The following is a 17,811-nucleotide window of genomic DNA, read 5'->3' as shown; positions in this document are numbered from 1 at the left end:
GTAACTTGAAAATATTTTCTTTGAAGAACAATTTCTAACATCATATTTATAGAAAATAAGTCTATAAAACCAAAAATCTGATGACGTAAAGCTGTGTTTTAAAGCTATAATCAGAATAATCTCAGGAACTCTTTTAAAATACAAATTCCTGGGCATCATCCCAGATTTGCTAAACAAGAGCCCAGGACTGCAAGTTTTTTAACAAACATACAAGGTAGTGGACACTAACCACTAATGCACAAGCTCATTTGCCAAAATTCTTAGTAGGAAATGCAGCTTTCATGTTTCACAAGAAATTACAAAAATTGAGTAAATTATGACAAATGAAGTAAGATGATGCATAAAAAGTGCTAAATACTGCACTTGGTAATAATATATATTATTAGATAATACCAAATTAAGGTAAAAAAAATCTTTACCAAAAAGTTCAAAAAATATAGGGGTGCCTGGGTGGCCCAGACGGTTAGGCGTCTGCCTTCAGGTGGGGTCGTGATCCCAGGATCCTGGAATCAAGCCCTGTATCAGGTTCCTTGCTGAGGGTGGGGCCTGATTTTCCCTCTCCCTCTGCTGCTCCCCCTGCTTGTCCTCTCTCCCACTATTTCTCTTCCTGTCAAATAAATAAATAAAATCTTTAAAATATACATATATAAATTTCATTAGTTTTATAAATTTTCAATTTTATTTTTTCAAATAAAATATGTATATGATTTTTAAAAATCAGATTTTAAAGAAAAGTTTTTTGTTTTTTTTTTTTTGTTTGTTTTAGTTTAAGTAGGCTCTACGCACAGCATGGAGCCCGGTGTGGGGCTTGAACTCACAACTCTGAGACCAAGACCTTAGCTGAGATCAAGTCAAACACCTAACCAACTGAGCCACCTAGGCACACATTAAAGAAAGGAATAAAATGAAAAGTAATCTTCCCCTGTCCTTGAAGTCCAGGTATCTCTTTCCCAATAAAGACATTATTAAGGTTCTTTTTCCCTTCCAGAAGTAATTTTTATGCATATACCTACATTCTTTGAAAACTATGCAAATGCAATCATCCCATTCTCTGTTATTTCACTTTTTAGTTAATCCTATATCCTGGAACTCTTCCTAGAGCTAATATAATACAGGTCTATTTTATTCATATGTTACATAAAATCCACTGTATGGGTGTTTTGTTATTTATTTAACTAGCTACATTTCTGATGGCCCATTTCTTCCTATTAAAACCTAACACACTGAACACTGCGGTACATGTATCTGCTTTCACTGTGGTATAACCTAAGTTCCTAACAGAAGAAATGCTACTTGCCTTCTAAAAGTTGTATACTAACTTACACAATACAAATGCCATTTGTAAGAGTGACTGGGTATTATACTTTTTAATAGGTGATATTCTAAAAAGTAAAAAAAAAATTAGACATGTATCTCTTGAACTATGCAAGTGGTCACACATTTTCATACAGTTACTGATTATTGAGGTTTCTTTTACCATATACTACTTCTTTATATCCTTAACACATTTTTACCTATGTCTATGTTTTTCTACCAATTTATATGAAAAAAGAAAAATCAGTCTTTAGTCATAAGTAATGCAAATAGTTTTGTTTCAGTTTGTGTTCTTAAAAATTTTTTTCTCTTTCCAGGATCCCACATTACATATAGTTATTATTTCTCCTTAGTTTGTTCTAGTCTACAAAAGTTGCTTTTATTATTTTTTTTTAATGATTGGAATGAGGCTTATGAATTTTTAGCAAGAATACCAGGGAATGATGACGTGTCCTTCTCAGTGAAGAGACACACCAAGGGGTTTATGATGTCAATTTCATATTATTTGTGATATTAATCCTGAATACTTGGTTAATATGGTATTACCTGGTTGTCTCCCACTATAAAGTTACTACTTTCCATTCGTAGTAATAAATATTTGGGGGGAGATACTTTGAGCCTATGAAATCCTAAAGCAGTAGGACTGCCTAATATTCACAAGTATCTAGATTAGAAAGAACCACAGCATTTAATATATAAGATGCCATTATCATATTATGGTCCTGTCTAATCCAGGGATGAAGAATATTAAAGGCAATTAGAGTAGAAAAAGACAAATACAGAAAAAGTAACAGACATGAATAAAACTTTTTAGCAAACCCTTAAAGTCAACTAATGAGTAACTAATTTGTCAATGACTCAAGTTTTTTTTTTTTTAAGATTTTATTTATTTATTTGACAGAGAAATCACAAGTAGGCAGAGAAGCCGGCAGAGAAAGAGGAGGAAGCAGGCTCCCTGCTGAGAAGAGAGACCGATGTGGGGCTTGATCCCAGGACCCTGGGATCATGACCTGAGCTGAAGGCAGAGGCTTTAACCCACTGAGCCACCCAGAAGCCCCAATGACTCAAGTTTTATACATTAGTGCTAAGGCCCAGTTCTGCTGATTTTATTAATTTTTGGTGAAATCTTTGAGGATTTGTAGGAAGAGATACAGAAGACAGACATATTAGCCTCCAATTAAAATCATGTATCTCTTTTCCCTGTTTCCAGAAAAGAGAATGTTTGTATGTTTATCAATGCTCTGTTTCTTATCTCACTTGATCTTCCGGTAAATGGGAATATTTAGTAGTCAGGATAATGACAGTTAAGTAACTACACGAAGCTTCCTCTCACCATTGTTTACCAGTAACAAGGATTCCCAATTAACTACCCTTATTCATGTGGAATATTAGTCTCCAGTTAAAGTATCTCAAACACAGGACCCAGTACAATAGTTGGTTTACCACTGGATCCTCAGTAAATGTTTCTGGGGATTGTGAACCCAAATGAGAACACTGGCTCCCAAATGATAGTCAATACTGGTATCAGGCTGTTACATCCATGCTGGTAATTTTTTTTTTTTTTAAAGATTTTATTTATTTACTTGACAGAGAGAGAGAGATCACAAGTAGGAAGAGAGGCAGGCAGAAAGAGAGGAGGAAGCAGGTTCCCTGCTGAGCAAAGAGCCCTACGTGGGGCTGGATCCCAGGACCCTGAGATCATGACCTGAGCCGAAGGCAGAAGCTTAACCCACTGAGCCATCCAGGTGCCCCCATGCTGTTAATTTTTAAAAAATATTCATTGATGAAAATTTTATGCATACACAAAAATAACAAACTAAATCCCCATATAATCATTGCCCTGTTTTAATAATGTCAACATTTTAAAGTTTTTATTCAAATTCCAGTTAATTAACATACAGTGTAATATTAAATAATTTCAACATTTTGCCAATCTTACTTCATCTGTCTCTAATCATAACACCTGGAGGGCTATAAAAGCAAATTAAAATACAAGATTTCTAAGTACCATATTATTATTATTATTATTATTATTATTTTTAGATTTTATTTATTTGACAGAGAGAGAGAAAGAGAGCACAAGTAAGCAGAGCAGCAGGCAGAGGGAGAGAGAGAAGAAGGCTCTTTGCGGAGCAGGCAGCCCGATGCGGGTCTCGATCCCAGCACCCTAGAATCATGACCTGAGCTGAAGGCAGACACTCAACCAACTGAGCTGCCCAGGTGCCCCCTGAGTACCATATTCTGTAAGAAGTTTGATTCAGTAAGTTCAAGATGGGGCAGAAAAATGGCTTATTTTAAACTCTAAACCACAAATTTTGTAGTCACTGCTTTATACTAAGTAATCATAGTATATTACTGATAATTTTATAAACCAATGTTAGGTTGTTTATATAACATAACACATGATCACATGTATTTTCAGTTTTTCATTGGTGCTCCTATGAAGCATAAACATGTGTATAACTTAAAGAATATTAAAGAAATGAAAACAATCATTCCTCTCCATGGTTTTGCTGACTGCCTCTAAAATCTCCCAAGAATCCAATTCCAAACAGATAAAACCAAGATTGGCCACACAGGAGGCTCTCTAAAGCAGCAACTTCCCCCCCCCCCCCAAATAAACATCAACAACCTATGGCAACAAAAAGAAAATATTTAGATATTGTCATCTCCAAAGAAACTGAAACTTCCTATTGATTAAATCCTAGGCCTCAGGGAAAAACAAGAATCTTCATAATTAAATTATAGTACAATATTACACTGATTCATCACTTCTAAAGGCTAGCCAGCTTGACTTTAGTCCTCTTAGCAAACAAAGCACAGATCATTCTTGACAAAAGAGCATCTAGATATTTCTTAATTCTGGAACTGGCCTCAGTATTCTACTATAAAATAAATCAAATCTCTAAGATAGCTCTAGAAAAACCTATATAATCTTTGAACAATGATGAAACTACTTTTAATGGAGCAGAAGCAAAAAGTCTGCTCTTGGCTATTTCAACATTGTACTAGAGGGTCTAACTAGCAGAACAAGGCAAACGAGGCATTCAGATTGGAAAAGAAGTAGTAAAACTGTCATTATTTGGAGATAAAATGGCTCAGTATGTAAAAAAAAAAAAAATCCTAAAGGATCCATAAAAAACTACTAAGCTAATAAATGAGTTCAGGAAGGTCACTAGATTTTAAAAAATCAATACAAAAATATAACTTGTATTTCTATGTACTAGTAATAAAGAATTAGAATAAAATAATTTCATTCCGGGGCACTTGGGTGGCTCATTTGGTTAAGTAAGTGTCTGCCTTTGACTCAGGTCATTATCTCAGGGTCCTGGGACGAAGCCCCACATGGGGTTCCCTGCTCAGTGGGGAACCTACTTCTCCCTCTCCCTCTGCATCTCCCCCAGCTGTGCACTCTCTCTCACACAAATAAATAAAATCTTTAAAAAATTTTTTTCATTCAGATAAAGAATTAAAAAAATAAATTCAAGACTTGTGCACTGAAAACCATAAAACACTGCTGAGAGAAATTAAATATTTAAATAAATGGAGAGACACAATTTATGTCATAGACTGAAGAATCAATATGGTTTAAGATGGCTTTTCTCCCCAAGCTGATCCATAGATTCAATGCAATCCTTATTAAAATACCATTAGGGTTTTTTGCATAAATTGACAAGCTGATCCCACCATTTATATGTAAATATAAAGGAACCAAAACAACCAAATATGGGGTGCCTGGGTGGCTCAGCGGGTTAACCCTCTGCCTTCAGTTCAGGTCATGATCTCAGGGTCCTGGGATTGAGCCCTGCGTCGGGCTCTCTGCTCGGCAGTAGCCTGCTTCCCTCTCTCTCTGCCTGCCTCTCTGCCTACTTGCGATCTCTCTCTCTCTGCCAAATAAATAAATAAAATCTTAAAAAAAAAAAAAAAACAACGAAATAAATTTAAAAAAATAACACAGTTGGAGAACTTAACATTTCTTGCCTTTAAAACGTACTACAGGGGTGCCTGGGTGGCTCAGTGGGTTAGGCCTCTGCCTTCGGCTCAGGTTATGATCTCAGGGTTCTGGAATTGAGTCCCCCATCAGGCTCCCTGCTCAGCAGAGAGCCTGCTTCTTCCTCTCTCTCTGCCTGCCTCTCTGCCTACTTGTGATCTCTGTCTGCCAAATAAATAAATGAAATCTTTATTGTAAAAAAACTTACTACAAAGCTACCATAATGAAGACAGTATGAAACTGGCTTAAGAATACAACAGTGCAGTAAAATTAAGAGGCCAGGAAAACAAACAAACAAACAAACAAAAAAAAAAACAAAAAAAAAACCTTGTATTTATGGCCCAAGGATTTCTAACAGGGGTACCAAAGCAATTCAGTGGAGAAAGGACAGTCTTTTCAACAAATGGTATTAGAACAAACCTACATACACAGATTATTTCAGACAATTAACTGAAAATGGGTTACAGACCTAAATGTAAAAGCTAAAGCTACAATACTTTTGGAAGAAAAATAAGAAAACAGAGAAAATCTTTGTGATCTTGAATTAGGCAGAGTTCACGGAGAAGGTATCAAAAGCATGATCCAAAAAACTAAAAAACTGTAAAAGCTTGCACACTTTAAAAGACACCTTAAGAAAATGAAAAGACAAGCCATAAATTGGGAGGAAAAAATTTTCAAACCATATATGTAAAGAAAGACTTGTATCTGGGATAGCTAAATAACTTTAACAACTCAGTCGATTTTTTTTTTTTAAGGTTTTTATTTATTTATTTGACAGACAGAGATCACAAGTAGGCACAGAGGCAGGCAGAGGGGCGGGTGGGAAGGAGGCTCCCCGCTGAGCAGAGAGCCTGATGTGGAGCTTGATCCCAGGACCCTGGGATCATGACCTGAGCTGAAGGCAGAGGCTTTAATCCACTGAGCCACACAGGTGCCCCTGGAGTTTTGTTTTTTTTTTTTTAAAGATTTTATTTCTTTATTCGAGAAAGAGAACACAAGCAGGGAGGCAAGGCAGAAGCAGGCTCCCTGCCAAGCAGGGAGCCCCATGCGGGGCAAGATCCTAGGATCCTGGGATCATGACCTGAGCTGGGGGCAGACGCTTAACTGAGCTACCCAGGCGCCCCACAACTCAACAGAATTAAAAACAAACAAACCAAAAAAAAACCCCTAATGGAATTATAAAGAATTTGAAGAAACTTCACCGAAGAAGATATTTAAGTGGCTAACAGAACATGAAAAAATGCTCAACATCATTACTCATTAGGAAAATGGACCTTAGAACCACAATGAGATACCTCTTTACACCCACTGGAATAACTATACTCAAAAAGATTGAGTAAAAAGGAATATGGAGAAACTGGAACCCCCATATATTGGTGGTGGGAAAATAAATGGACACAGCTACTTTCAAAAACAGTGTAGCGGTTTCTTAAAAAGTTAAACATCAGCTACCACAGATCCAGAAATTCCATTCTGGGGTATCTATCCAAGAGAAAGAGAGCCATGTGTCCATATAAAGATTTGTGTGGAAATGTTCATAGTATCATTATTCATAATGTTCATCAACCAGTGAATGGATAAACACAATGTGATATCCTTACAATGCAATACTGCTTAACAATAAAAAGGAATGAACTACTGATAGATACTACGACATGGATGAATCGCAAAAACATGCTTCACGAAAAATCCAGACATAAAAGACTACATATTGTGTACTTACATTTACATGAAATTTCCAGAATAGGAAAAGCTACAGACAGAAAGCATTAATGGTTGCCTGGGGCTAAGGACTACAAACTGGCATAAATGATCATTTGACGGCTGACAGAAATGCTCTAAAACTGCATCATGTGAATGGTTGCACAACCCTATATAAATTTACTAAAAATTATTGAATTGTATATTTAAAGTGGGTAAATTTTATGGTATGTAAATTATACTTCAAAACTGTTTTAAAAAATACTGTCTGAAAGCACTGGATATGCTAAACATGTAAAGGAAATTGATAACTTTTTTAATATATATATTTTATTTATTTATTTGACACAGAGAGAGACAGACAGAGAAGGAACACAAGCAGGGGTAGTGGGAGAGAGGTAGGCTTCCCACTGAGCAGGGAGTCTGACATGGGGCTCGATCCCAGGACCCTGCTTTTATGACCTGAGCTAAAGTAGATGCTTAACAAGTGAGTCACCAAGGCACCCCAACTTATATTCTTTTTATGACAGAAAGCAAATATACATCTCTAAGTCTAATTGCTTTTAATATAATTTTCCAAATTAAAATGACTAGAAATGTATTGGAAACTGACTTATCAAACCTTAAATAACTTAAAAGGAAAAAAGATATTGCCAGTCTGACTATAGCACAATGATGAAGAACTCAGGATCTAGGGCAAGGCTTCTCAACCTCAGCACTACTGACATTTTGGCCTTGTGTAATTCTTTGTTGGAGGAAGAGATACAGAAGAAAGACATACTAACCTCCAATTAAAATTGTATCTCTTTTCTATGTTTCTAGTCTGTTTATCAATGCTCTGTTTCTTATCTCACTCGATCTTCTGGTAAATGGGAATATTTGGTAGTTACGGTAATGAGAGTTAAGTAACTACACGAAGCTTCCTCTCACCATGTTTGCCAGTAATGAGGAGTCCCAATTAATTACCCTCATTCATGTGACTGTAGCCTCTGTATTATAGGCTGCAGCAGCATCCTTAGCCTCTACCCACTAGATGCCAGTAGCAGCCTGCCACTCCATATCCCAGCTGTGACAACCAAAATGTCTCCAGATACTGCTAACTGTCTCTTCTAGGGGCAAAATCACCCTAGTTGAGAACGAGTGCTCTAGACAGGAATTATAGGAGTTTAAATTTTCATCTATTCTATTAGCTGCGTGACAAGCTATTTAATTTCTCTCTCAGTTGCTCATCTTGCAAAGTGGCATATACTAGTACTTACCATAAAGTTTTGTTGTGATGATTATGGCAAATAATCCATTTACTACAGAAACTGACAAACAATACAAATTAAGGTTTTTATTTATTAGAGGGCCAATTTTATAGCACACCACTGAACTTCTCCCTCTGTCACTATTTAAAATTATCAAGCTTCCCTCTTCTAGTCTCAGCTTTCTCTATGTGCCTCATCCCCATTGTATTATCCTCAATACCACTAACCACCATCTGAGACACCATAGAGGTTATTTGTATTTATTGCCCATTAACCCTTGACTAGAATATAAATTCCACAAGGGCAGGGATTTTTGACAGTTTGTTCTCTGCTGCATCTCCAGCATATAGTATAATGCTAAAACCTTTCTGTAAAATGAATGAATAAAACACAACATATGAAAATAGAAAGCTGGAGCTGTTTAAGATTCATCTCCCCAGATGACAGAAAAAGAAGTAAAGAAACGGTCTCTTTAAGACTATATGCATTAATTCCAGAGTACATTAAGAGTATGTTGAGATTATGCTGCTTAACAAAACTGTCCAGAAACCCAGACCACCCACCATTCTGAGTGGGACTAGTAAGAAAGTGGAGTGTGTTTTCCAAAAGCTGAATGTGTAGATACTAGGTGCTAGGTATAATTCTAAGCTTTTTAACATGCACATGTATTATTATTTCAACCTCCATTTTATAGATAAGGAAAAAAAGGAACAGAGAGATAAGTTCAAAATTAAATAAACAGTGGGTGGTAAAGCTAGGATTTGAACGTCCAGAGCCAAAATTCTTCACCAGTATACTATGTACACTTGCCACTTAGTAATTCTGCCAATACTGGACACCCAGTTTCCAGACGAGAATACAGTTGAACAACAAGAAAAAGATGAAGGATTAAATTTACGCAAAAAAGACAGTGAGAAAGAGAGGGACGAGGCAATTTGAAAGAAGGGTATCATGGAAGAAGACAATTTCAGAAACAGACACGTCAATGGCACTGGCAGCAAAACAGTAACAGAAAGGAGTAAGCACTGAAAAAAGACTACAAAATCTGGAAGAAAGAAAGTCAATGGAAACTTTATCAAATTCATTTTAGAGAAAACAACCTTTAAAAACTAATGAGATTTGTCAATTATATCTCAACTTAAGGCTGGGGAAAACAACACATGAGAGTTGAGGGAATGGTACCATGGAATGTAGCTATTTCGAGACAGTAGAAGGAAAAGAAAAAGACTATTAGCATCTTTAAGAGATAGCATGTACAATGTAAAGTTTTTATATAAAACAGGAACACACTTACGTATGCATGCTGTTTTAAAAAAAAAAGATTTTATTTATTATTTGACAGAGAGACACAGAGAGATAGGGAACACAAGCAGGGGGAGTGGGAGAGGGAGAAGCAGGCTTCCCGCTGAGCAGAGAGCCCAATGTGGGGCTGGATCCCAGAACCCTAGATTCGTGACCCAAGCCAAAGGCAGATGCTTAATGACTGAGCCACCCAGGCACCCCAAGTATGCATGCTTTTAGAGTTAAAGGTATTTTGCTAAAAAACATGCTTTTTAAAAATATACTTATATTGTTATAATATAATGGTATCAGTCTAAGGTATACTCTCAGAGACACATATTCAGACTACTGAGAAAGCAGGTAAGCAGGCACGAATCACCTTATGGTTCATTTTTTCATGCATAATTAATTAAGGTTCTACTTGTGAACAGATAAGAATACTTTTGGCATTTTATAAAATCTATTCCATTATATTTACTGAATTATCTATTTTATTTTATTTTAACAAAATACCTTCTTTGAACAGGGAGTGCACAAAAGACATTCCTACTTGGAATTTTTTTTTTGTTTAAAAGTAACTTAGTATCAGTAATTGTGACACTTAAAGAAGAAAGCAAACAACAAAAACTACTTTCAAAAGAACAATGAAGCACAATTATAAGCTATCTTACAGTGTACTTTAAACAGAGAAGTTAATTACTAACTCCTTTACAGTCAAACTCATTAGGAAGAATAAAACTAGTTTAGGTTACAAGCTGCTAATGAACATTTTCAATCGTCCTATAAGGGCATTTCAAACTTACATGGCAGTATGTCCTTATATCTGTTCTTTTTAACATTTTCTTCTTTTTCTCCAGTAGCTGTGGGATAAATCTTTTCTGTTCTATATTTGGTAGACAATCTTCTTAATCGCTTAAAATATAAACAAAAAAATTCAAGTTTATAAAAACAATATTTTCAAAATTTTAACGATTTATAAAATATAAATTCCTTACAACTCATTTTCCTGTTTTTCTAAGCTCACAGTATCTCCCTATCCCTTAATAATTAACCCTGGGGATAATTTTTTTTAACCCTAAAACACAAGATTAATTTTCCTAGTAGCATTGAAAGGGGACACTAAAAGTAAGCAATTTTATTTAAAGAAATCATTAATAAGTTGAGGCAGAATATTTAACTCGGTCCTTAACTTACTCAAGTAACCTCTATGTTTAACTATGGGTCCCTAAAATCAAGTAAATCATGCCTAAAAGATTATGTACAAGTTTCTTTATTCCTTCTCTCAATAAACCTTGGGCACCCATGATGTGCCAGGCTCCTTCCAAGGCATAAGCTAATAATTACTTATAAGACACTGCAAAACAAAGTTCTTTCATATTGAATTGGAAATGTCCAACAAAGACCAATTCTGCTTATTCACTGCATTACAGAAGTGGTTTGTGAGTTAGTGACAAATTCTTACCACATATGGCAGTAGGGATGTTCTTTGGGCTGGAATATTTCTGCGTGTCAGTAATACACTTCCTGCTTTCAGAAGCAGTGAAAGTCAGCATTGTGAATTGTTTAAATTCACTACTCAACTACATTGCTGAAATTTAATTTCAAAGAAGCCTACTTTCTTCCAAGCTTAAAGACATATTGAAGGCATTCTGGTTTTACTATTCAACAAATTATTGAATACAAATGAAATGAACAAAAAGTCTGGTAACATTTAACTTTTTCACTATTTTACTTTTGCTACTTATGATGCTGATGTTTAAGCAACAAAACTTTTTTTTAAAAATCACAGAACTTAAGATTCTTAACTTACTATTGTTATGATATATTTCAATATATAGCACTTGAAATAATCTTATAAGCAGACAATTTTACACAGAATAGTGCATCTTTTTTTCTTTGAAAAACTACTAAATTTTATAATGACAATAAGAGACCTAAAACAGAAATGCACATTTTTTTTTCAGTAAGAAAAAAGACTTATAAAAAAAAAAGAAAAGAAAAAAGAAAAAAGACTTATTAGAATCTTGTTCTGCCTTGGCACAATGCTGAAATTAAATTACCCACATTTATGATGCTATTTTCTATGGTAATAAGGTTCTCAAAAGTAGGTTAGGGAAAAAAAAAAAAACAAACAAACCTGCATTTAAAAGTAGATGGGATGTGGGAGGGTGTGGGAAAACCAAAACTTCAATACAATGCTGGTAGAAGAGAACATTAACACAAGCCCTAAGGAGGGTAATTTGACAATTGCAAATACACATAACCCCTTAACCCAGCAAGTGTATTTCTAAAAATTTATCCTCCAAACGGCACATGTGAAATGACATATTATGCACAAAGTTATTTACTGCAGCATTGTTAAAACAGCAAAAGACTGCAAATAAAAGTCTATTAATAGAGGACTTGTAAATAGATTTGTCTCATTCATACAATTAAATATCATATAATTGAAAACAAGGAAGCTCTTTATATACAGTGATATGGAAATGCCTCAAAATAAATACTAAGTGTAAAAAGCAGGGCACACAATAGTGGATATAATACACTACCACTGGTGTTAAGAATAAAAATATATTTGCACTTCCTTGTACACGTGCATAAAGTATCTCTGGGAAAGACACTGAACAAGGTTGTTATTATGAGTGAAGAACAGAAATGAATAGCTATAGGAAATGAATGGGAAAGAAACATAACTATATGTTATTTCCTACCTATTAGAAAATATGAATATTTTGCCTATTCAAAAAATTAAATGCTAAAGGGGCACCTCACTGTTTCAGTTGAAGGAATGCAGGGTCATGAATTTGAGCCCCATGTTGGGTATAGAGATTAGTTAAATAAAAACTTAAAAAAAAAAAAAGATTTTAAAAATTAAATGCTAAAAAAAATTAAAGGAAAACAGGAGAGATTACTCGTGATTTTCTTAATCCATATTAACAAGACCCTCCCAGTTATACACATAAACATCTTACATATTTAATTACAATCTCTACTTTTTTGCTCAAAGATTTTAATTTTCAGTTATTTATAGAATCTTAATGCGTTACAAAATATTGTATGTGACTGACTTACAGAAGGTTATCAAGGAATTAGGTAAAAATCACTGAAAATAAATGTATATAATTACAAAGAAAAGGGAAGAGGGGATGAATTTAATTATAAAATGTTAATGCACTTCTGGAATACCTGTAATCACTCCAACATTTCCTTTTTTACATGACGAATTATGTTGATTGAGAAATGGGCAAAATAAATTTTTATGTGGAATGACTACATTTTTCAAATAAACTTAAGAACGCTATGGTGTACAAATAAACATTGAGTCTGAATTTTTATATATCCAGTTTTCTTAAAGCCCAGCACAGCATGGAATGCCTTCTACTTCAAGCTTCCAATGTCCTATTAAACTAAGTCTACATAAGTAGTATACTTAAAAAGTTTCATACTCATCAGCAATACTCATCTCTGGTGTAGTATAAATAAAACAACGGTGGTCCATTAAACATGAAAACTTTGTACATTAAAAAAAAAATTCTACCCAAGTGTTTTTAAAAGATATCAAGTAGGGTCTTATTTCCTAACAAAACAAAACAAAACAAAATAAATCCAGCTTTACAGTTAGTTGCTTGAATTAAAATTCTGGATCTGCCACTTTCTAGCTGTATGACAATGAACATATTTAACCTGTGTCATCTTCTGTAATATGAGGATAATACCCACACTCAGTAAACAAGCCTCCAAATCTTATCCATCTTTTAAGTCCCGGCTCCTTCAAAGTTTCTTAAGCCTCTCATGCAAAAGTAATCTTTCCCTTTTGAATTCTTCTTAGATTTTATATGCCCCCTTAAAACATCATTTCTTTCTCTTTATGATAAATACATAAAGAGAATACATCGTATTTACCAACTAAACTGTAAGCTCCATAAGATTATAATCAGATTAATATTTGTAATATCCTGTACTCCAGAACATATTAACAGCTTGTATGTTAAATATATTAATCTTAGAATAAGATTTGAATGCCAGCCTAAACAAAAGATTTTGTTCTTTTAATACATCAAAGTTAATGTCCAAATAGTGCTAGAAGTAGAGGTAGCACCAAAGCTCATATAACTATATGAAATGGAAGTATCTACACTTAATTTCATTTTAACTTCCTGGCCACAAATTCCATTGTCTCTAGGTGAAATTAATTACTAGGAAATTAATTAATTGAGAAATGCTGTAAAATACTAAGGAATCTTATTCATAAATATACCGCCTGTGACAGACTGTGTGAAAACAGCACTGAACTAAAACACCAATAAAGTAATAAATTTATTGGGACATCTGAATGGCTCAGTCATTAAGTGTCGGCCTTCAGCTCAGGTCATGATCCCAGGGTCTTGGGATTGAGCCCCACATGGGGCTCCCTGCTCGGCGGGGAGCCTGCTTCTCCCTCTCCCACTGCCCCTGCCTGTGTTCCCTCTCTTGCTTTGTCTCTGTCAAATAAATAAATAAAATCTTTAAAAAAATAATTAAGTTTAACATAATTATTTAATATAAACCTAAGCAAGAAAGTACTCTGAATCATTTGCTATCCTAACTGGGCAAATTGTAGCCAAACGGTATTATTTACATAAACTTTTAAATACCATATCCTGTTATCATATGGATTTTTTAACATGCAAACAAAACAAAAAGACTAAGATTTTCAACTGTCTACCCTTAACCATCTTGAGAAAGTCACATAATAAATTCTTTTAAATAATTTCTTATCTCAGAGTTACTGTCCTAAAAGGTAAATCCAATCATTTTTAGTCCCTCACTTAAAAATCTTCTGGGTCCATCATCTCCAAGATAAACTACCAATTCCTTGTTTAATTATACCATTCTGAAAGCTGCCTATTCAATTTCGTAACTTCTTTTCTTAACACTCTCTTACTTAAGAATCTGATGCTTCAGCCACATAGAATCACTTACCACCACCACCACAAACAATCCTCCGCCCCCTCAACATCACAGTTTGACAATTTTTACCCTTGCTAGTGAGTTAACAGTAGAACCCTGGCTAAAGTGTTACTTCCTTTGTGAAGCTTTCTTGACCCATCCCTTAATGGTTCCTCAGCCCCCAGCGCCGAAGAGTCCGAATACATTGCTGTATTACCGCTTGTGAGATTTCAATCTTCCTGGTCTCATCTACTGAACTATAAAGGCACAAACAAGATTATCTTTATCTTACTAGACTTGACAGACCAAGATCTAATGCAAATCACATTTAAAAATGGTTGAATTCATTAACTTATTGAGCTTCCTCAGACAAGTCATACAGATGTCTCTAATACATTAGAATTTTTGATGCAAATAAAAACGAAGTTTAATATTCAATTGTTTTAAAGTTCCAAATTATTTTTTACTTCTTAAAACACAAAAGTTTTATTCCCTTAATCCTAAATCAATAAACTGATTCTCAAAAGCTTCTAAAAGTCACACGCAATGTAACTATCCTCTTTTAAGGTATCCATTTGTGTGTCAAGATTTGAGTTTCTTAACAAGGTAGAACAGTTTCATTGTTTATCTATGGCTCTAGCTAATAAAAACGTGTGTTGTGTGATGTTTGCTGAATCTCTCCAAAGAGCTGTCTACTGGATTGTCCACTGGGTGTCTCATGGGCATCACAAACATGTCCAAATAGCACTACCATTCAACAGCTGCTCTAGTCTAAAAGCTAGGAATCATCTTGATTCCTTCCCTTTACCTCGCCTACAATATCCAGTGCATCAGTAAGCTGTATTAGCTCCACTTCTATAATATATCAAATTCTCTTCATATTCACTGAATACTTAGAATTCAAAATATATAGAGATAAGTATTAAACTTAATTGGGTGGACTTTAAATCAGAACAACTAAGAAAACAATGGACACAAAAAGTAATAGAGACGGATGGAACATAATTAATTAAATACTGGAGCTCAAGACTTCTTATGCTGTTACCAGGCCACACACTACTGCCCCAAATTCCTTGATGTCAACACTTAAAAAACAGTATAAGTATCATAAGAGTACTTTCAGTAAACATGCACACAAGAATATACAAATCAGAAAATTATACTTTAAAGTGAAATAAAAATCAAATTACACTTTAAGCTTAAAGGTTATACTATACCAAAATATAATACCTAACCCATAAAATAGTAATGCATTTGCCACTGACCTGAAAATTTTCTGAGGCAATTACTGGAGAATCCATATGAATTTTATTTTATTAAAAAAAAAAATTTTTTTTTAAAGATTTTATTTATTTACTTGACAGATCACAAGTAGGCAGAGAGGCAGGCAGAGAGAGAGAGCGAGAGGAAGAAGGAGGCTCCCTGCTGAGCAGAGAGCCCAATACGGGACTCGATCCCAGGACCCTGAGATCATGACCTGAGCCGAAGGCAGAGGCTTAACTACAGGCGCCCTAAAAAAATTTTTTTAAAGATTTTATTTATTTGTCAGAGAGAGAGCACAAGCAGGGGGAGCAGCAGGCAGAGCAAGCAGAGCAGGCAGAGGGAGAAGCAGGCTTCCCGCTGAGTAGGGAGACCGATGCAGGACTCTATACCAGCACCCTAGGATCATGACCTGAGCCAACGGCAGACGCTTAACAGTCTGAGCCACCCAGGCGTCCCTATTTCTTAAATTTTTAAAAAAGACTCTATTTATCAGAGAGAGAGAGAGAGAGCGCGCGAGCGCACAAGGAGAGAGAGCACAAGCAGGGAGAGCAGAAGGCAGAGGGAGAAGTAGGCTCCCTGCTGAGCGAGGACCCCCCCCCCCACCCCCTCCAATGCAGGACTTGATCCCAGGACCCTGGGATCATGACCTGAGCCGAAAGTGGACACTTAACAAACTGAGTCACACAGGCATCCCTATTTAAAATTTTTTTTAGAGGGAGCAAGTGTGAGTGAACATATGTGAGGGTGGGGGTGGTAGGAGACGAGGGAGAGATTATCTCAAACAGACACCTTGCTGAGTGTGGGGCTCCATTTCACAATCCCAAGAACCCTAAGATTATGACCTGAGCTGAAATCAGGAATCAGACACTTAACCAACTGAGTCACCCAGGGGCCCCGAATCCATCTGAAAAAATTTTTTAAAGATTTATTTATTTATTTGACAGAGAGAGAGAGAGAGAGAGAGGAGCTCATGAGAAGGTAGAGAGGCAGGCAAAGAGAGGGAAGCAGGCTCCCTGCTTAGCAACGAGCCTGATGCAGGGCTCAATCCCAGGACCCTGAGGTCACGACCTGAGCCGAAGGCAGAGGCATAACCCACTGAGCCACCCAGGCACCCCTCCATCTGAATTTTAAATGGGTGGGGGCTTCGCACATGTGTGGCACTAAGTAGTAACTGTTAAATGAATAGATTCATCTGGTTTTATACCTGAAACATGTAACCGTCGTCTGTCACAAAAGCCACTCAACTGTAGTGTTACTAATACTACTATAGAAGTTATAGATCATTAAGACAAAACAAATTTTTTAAAACCCCAAATATAAAGTAACAGCAACAAGTAGTAAAATCAGAGTCTAATTTCCACCAAAAGTATACTATCTCTAACCAGCTTTACTTAAGTCTTTACAAACCTATTTATATAAAAATATGCATATCTGTAATACCCATTACAATCAATCAAAACAACCAAAGGGTCTTTAAACTATACAACTGCAACATCTACCTTTAACTGCAAAACATGCAACTCTGCCTTTCAAAATGCATCTTCCTATCTTTGTTCACGCTTTACCTACTGCTATACAACAGACTAACTTGTCTACCATTCTTCTTTGGAGAGCAAGCTGTGTGTTCTTACTTGAAGCTAAGTCAGGACTAATGGCCAAAGGACATATTTTTAAGTAGTGCCAATCATATGAGTCTTTGGGTAACAAAATGATTTTATTATTTATTCATATTGATTTTAATGCTTTAGTTATTTTCCTAATAGTATACAATCAAACAGACTCCTCACTTTCTTCTAGCTCACTACAGAAATCCTCTCACTAAAACATTTCCTGAGACTAGTCCTAAGCACGAAACCCCATCTTCCACTTCCTCCCAAAGTGCTTCCTCATCTCTACCCACAGCCCATTATATTTACCTCTAATCTAGGACATACCCCAATGTTACTTACATATGCATATATACCATTAGAACACGAATTCCCTGAAAATACAGACCATGTCTTCTTTCTATTAGTATCAGCTACTACCAGCATAATCCATGACAAACAGTAGTGAGTAAATACACTGTTCAGGCCTTCTCTG

At 35.6% G+C, this 17,811-nt stretch overlaps 1 protein-coding gene and 1 long non-coding RNA gene across 3 annotated transcripts in view; one reads left to right on the top strand and one right to left on the bottom strand.

Annotated features, from left to right (window-relative positions):
• PTPN12 (protein tyrosine phosphatase non-receptor type 12) overlaps nucleotides 1–17,811 on the bottom strand; it is a 93,506-nt gene that overhangs the window by 42,383 nt on the left and 33,312 nt on the right. For both annotated transcript variants that reach the window (XM_047694656.1, XM_047694655.1), the window contains exon 2: nucleotides 10,341–10,449. In XM_047694656.1, the coding sequence (XP_047550612.1) occupies nucleotides 10,341–10,449 (109 nt within the window). The remainder of the gene's footprint in view (nucleotides 1–10,340; nucleotides 10,450–17,811) is intronic.
• LOC125080692 (uncharacterized) overlaps nucleotides 1–17,811 on the top strand; it is a 136,672-nt gene that overhangs the window by 95,250 nt on the left and 23,611 nt on the right. The gene's annotated exons all lie outside the window — the stretch shown is intronic.

Source organism: Lutra lutra, chromosome 11 (assembly GCF_902655055.1).
Source record: "Lutra lutra chromosome 11, mLutLut1.2, whole genome shotgun sequence".
Lineage (NCBI taxonomy): Eukaryota > Metazoa > Chordata > Mammalia > Carnivora > Mustelidae > Lutra > Lutra lutra.
This window is presented reverse-complemented; position numbering and strand designations above follow the sequence as displayed.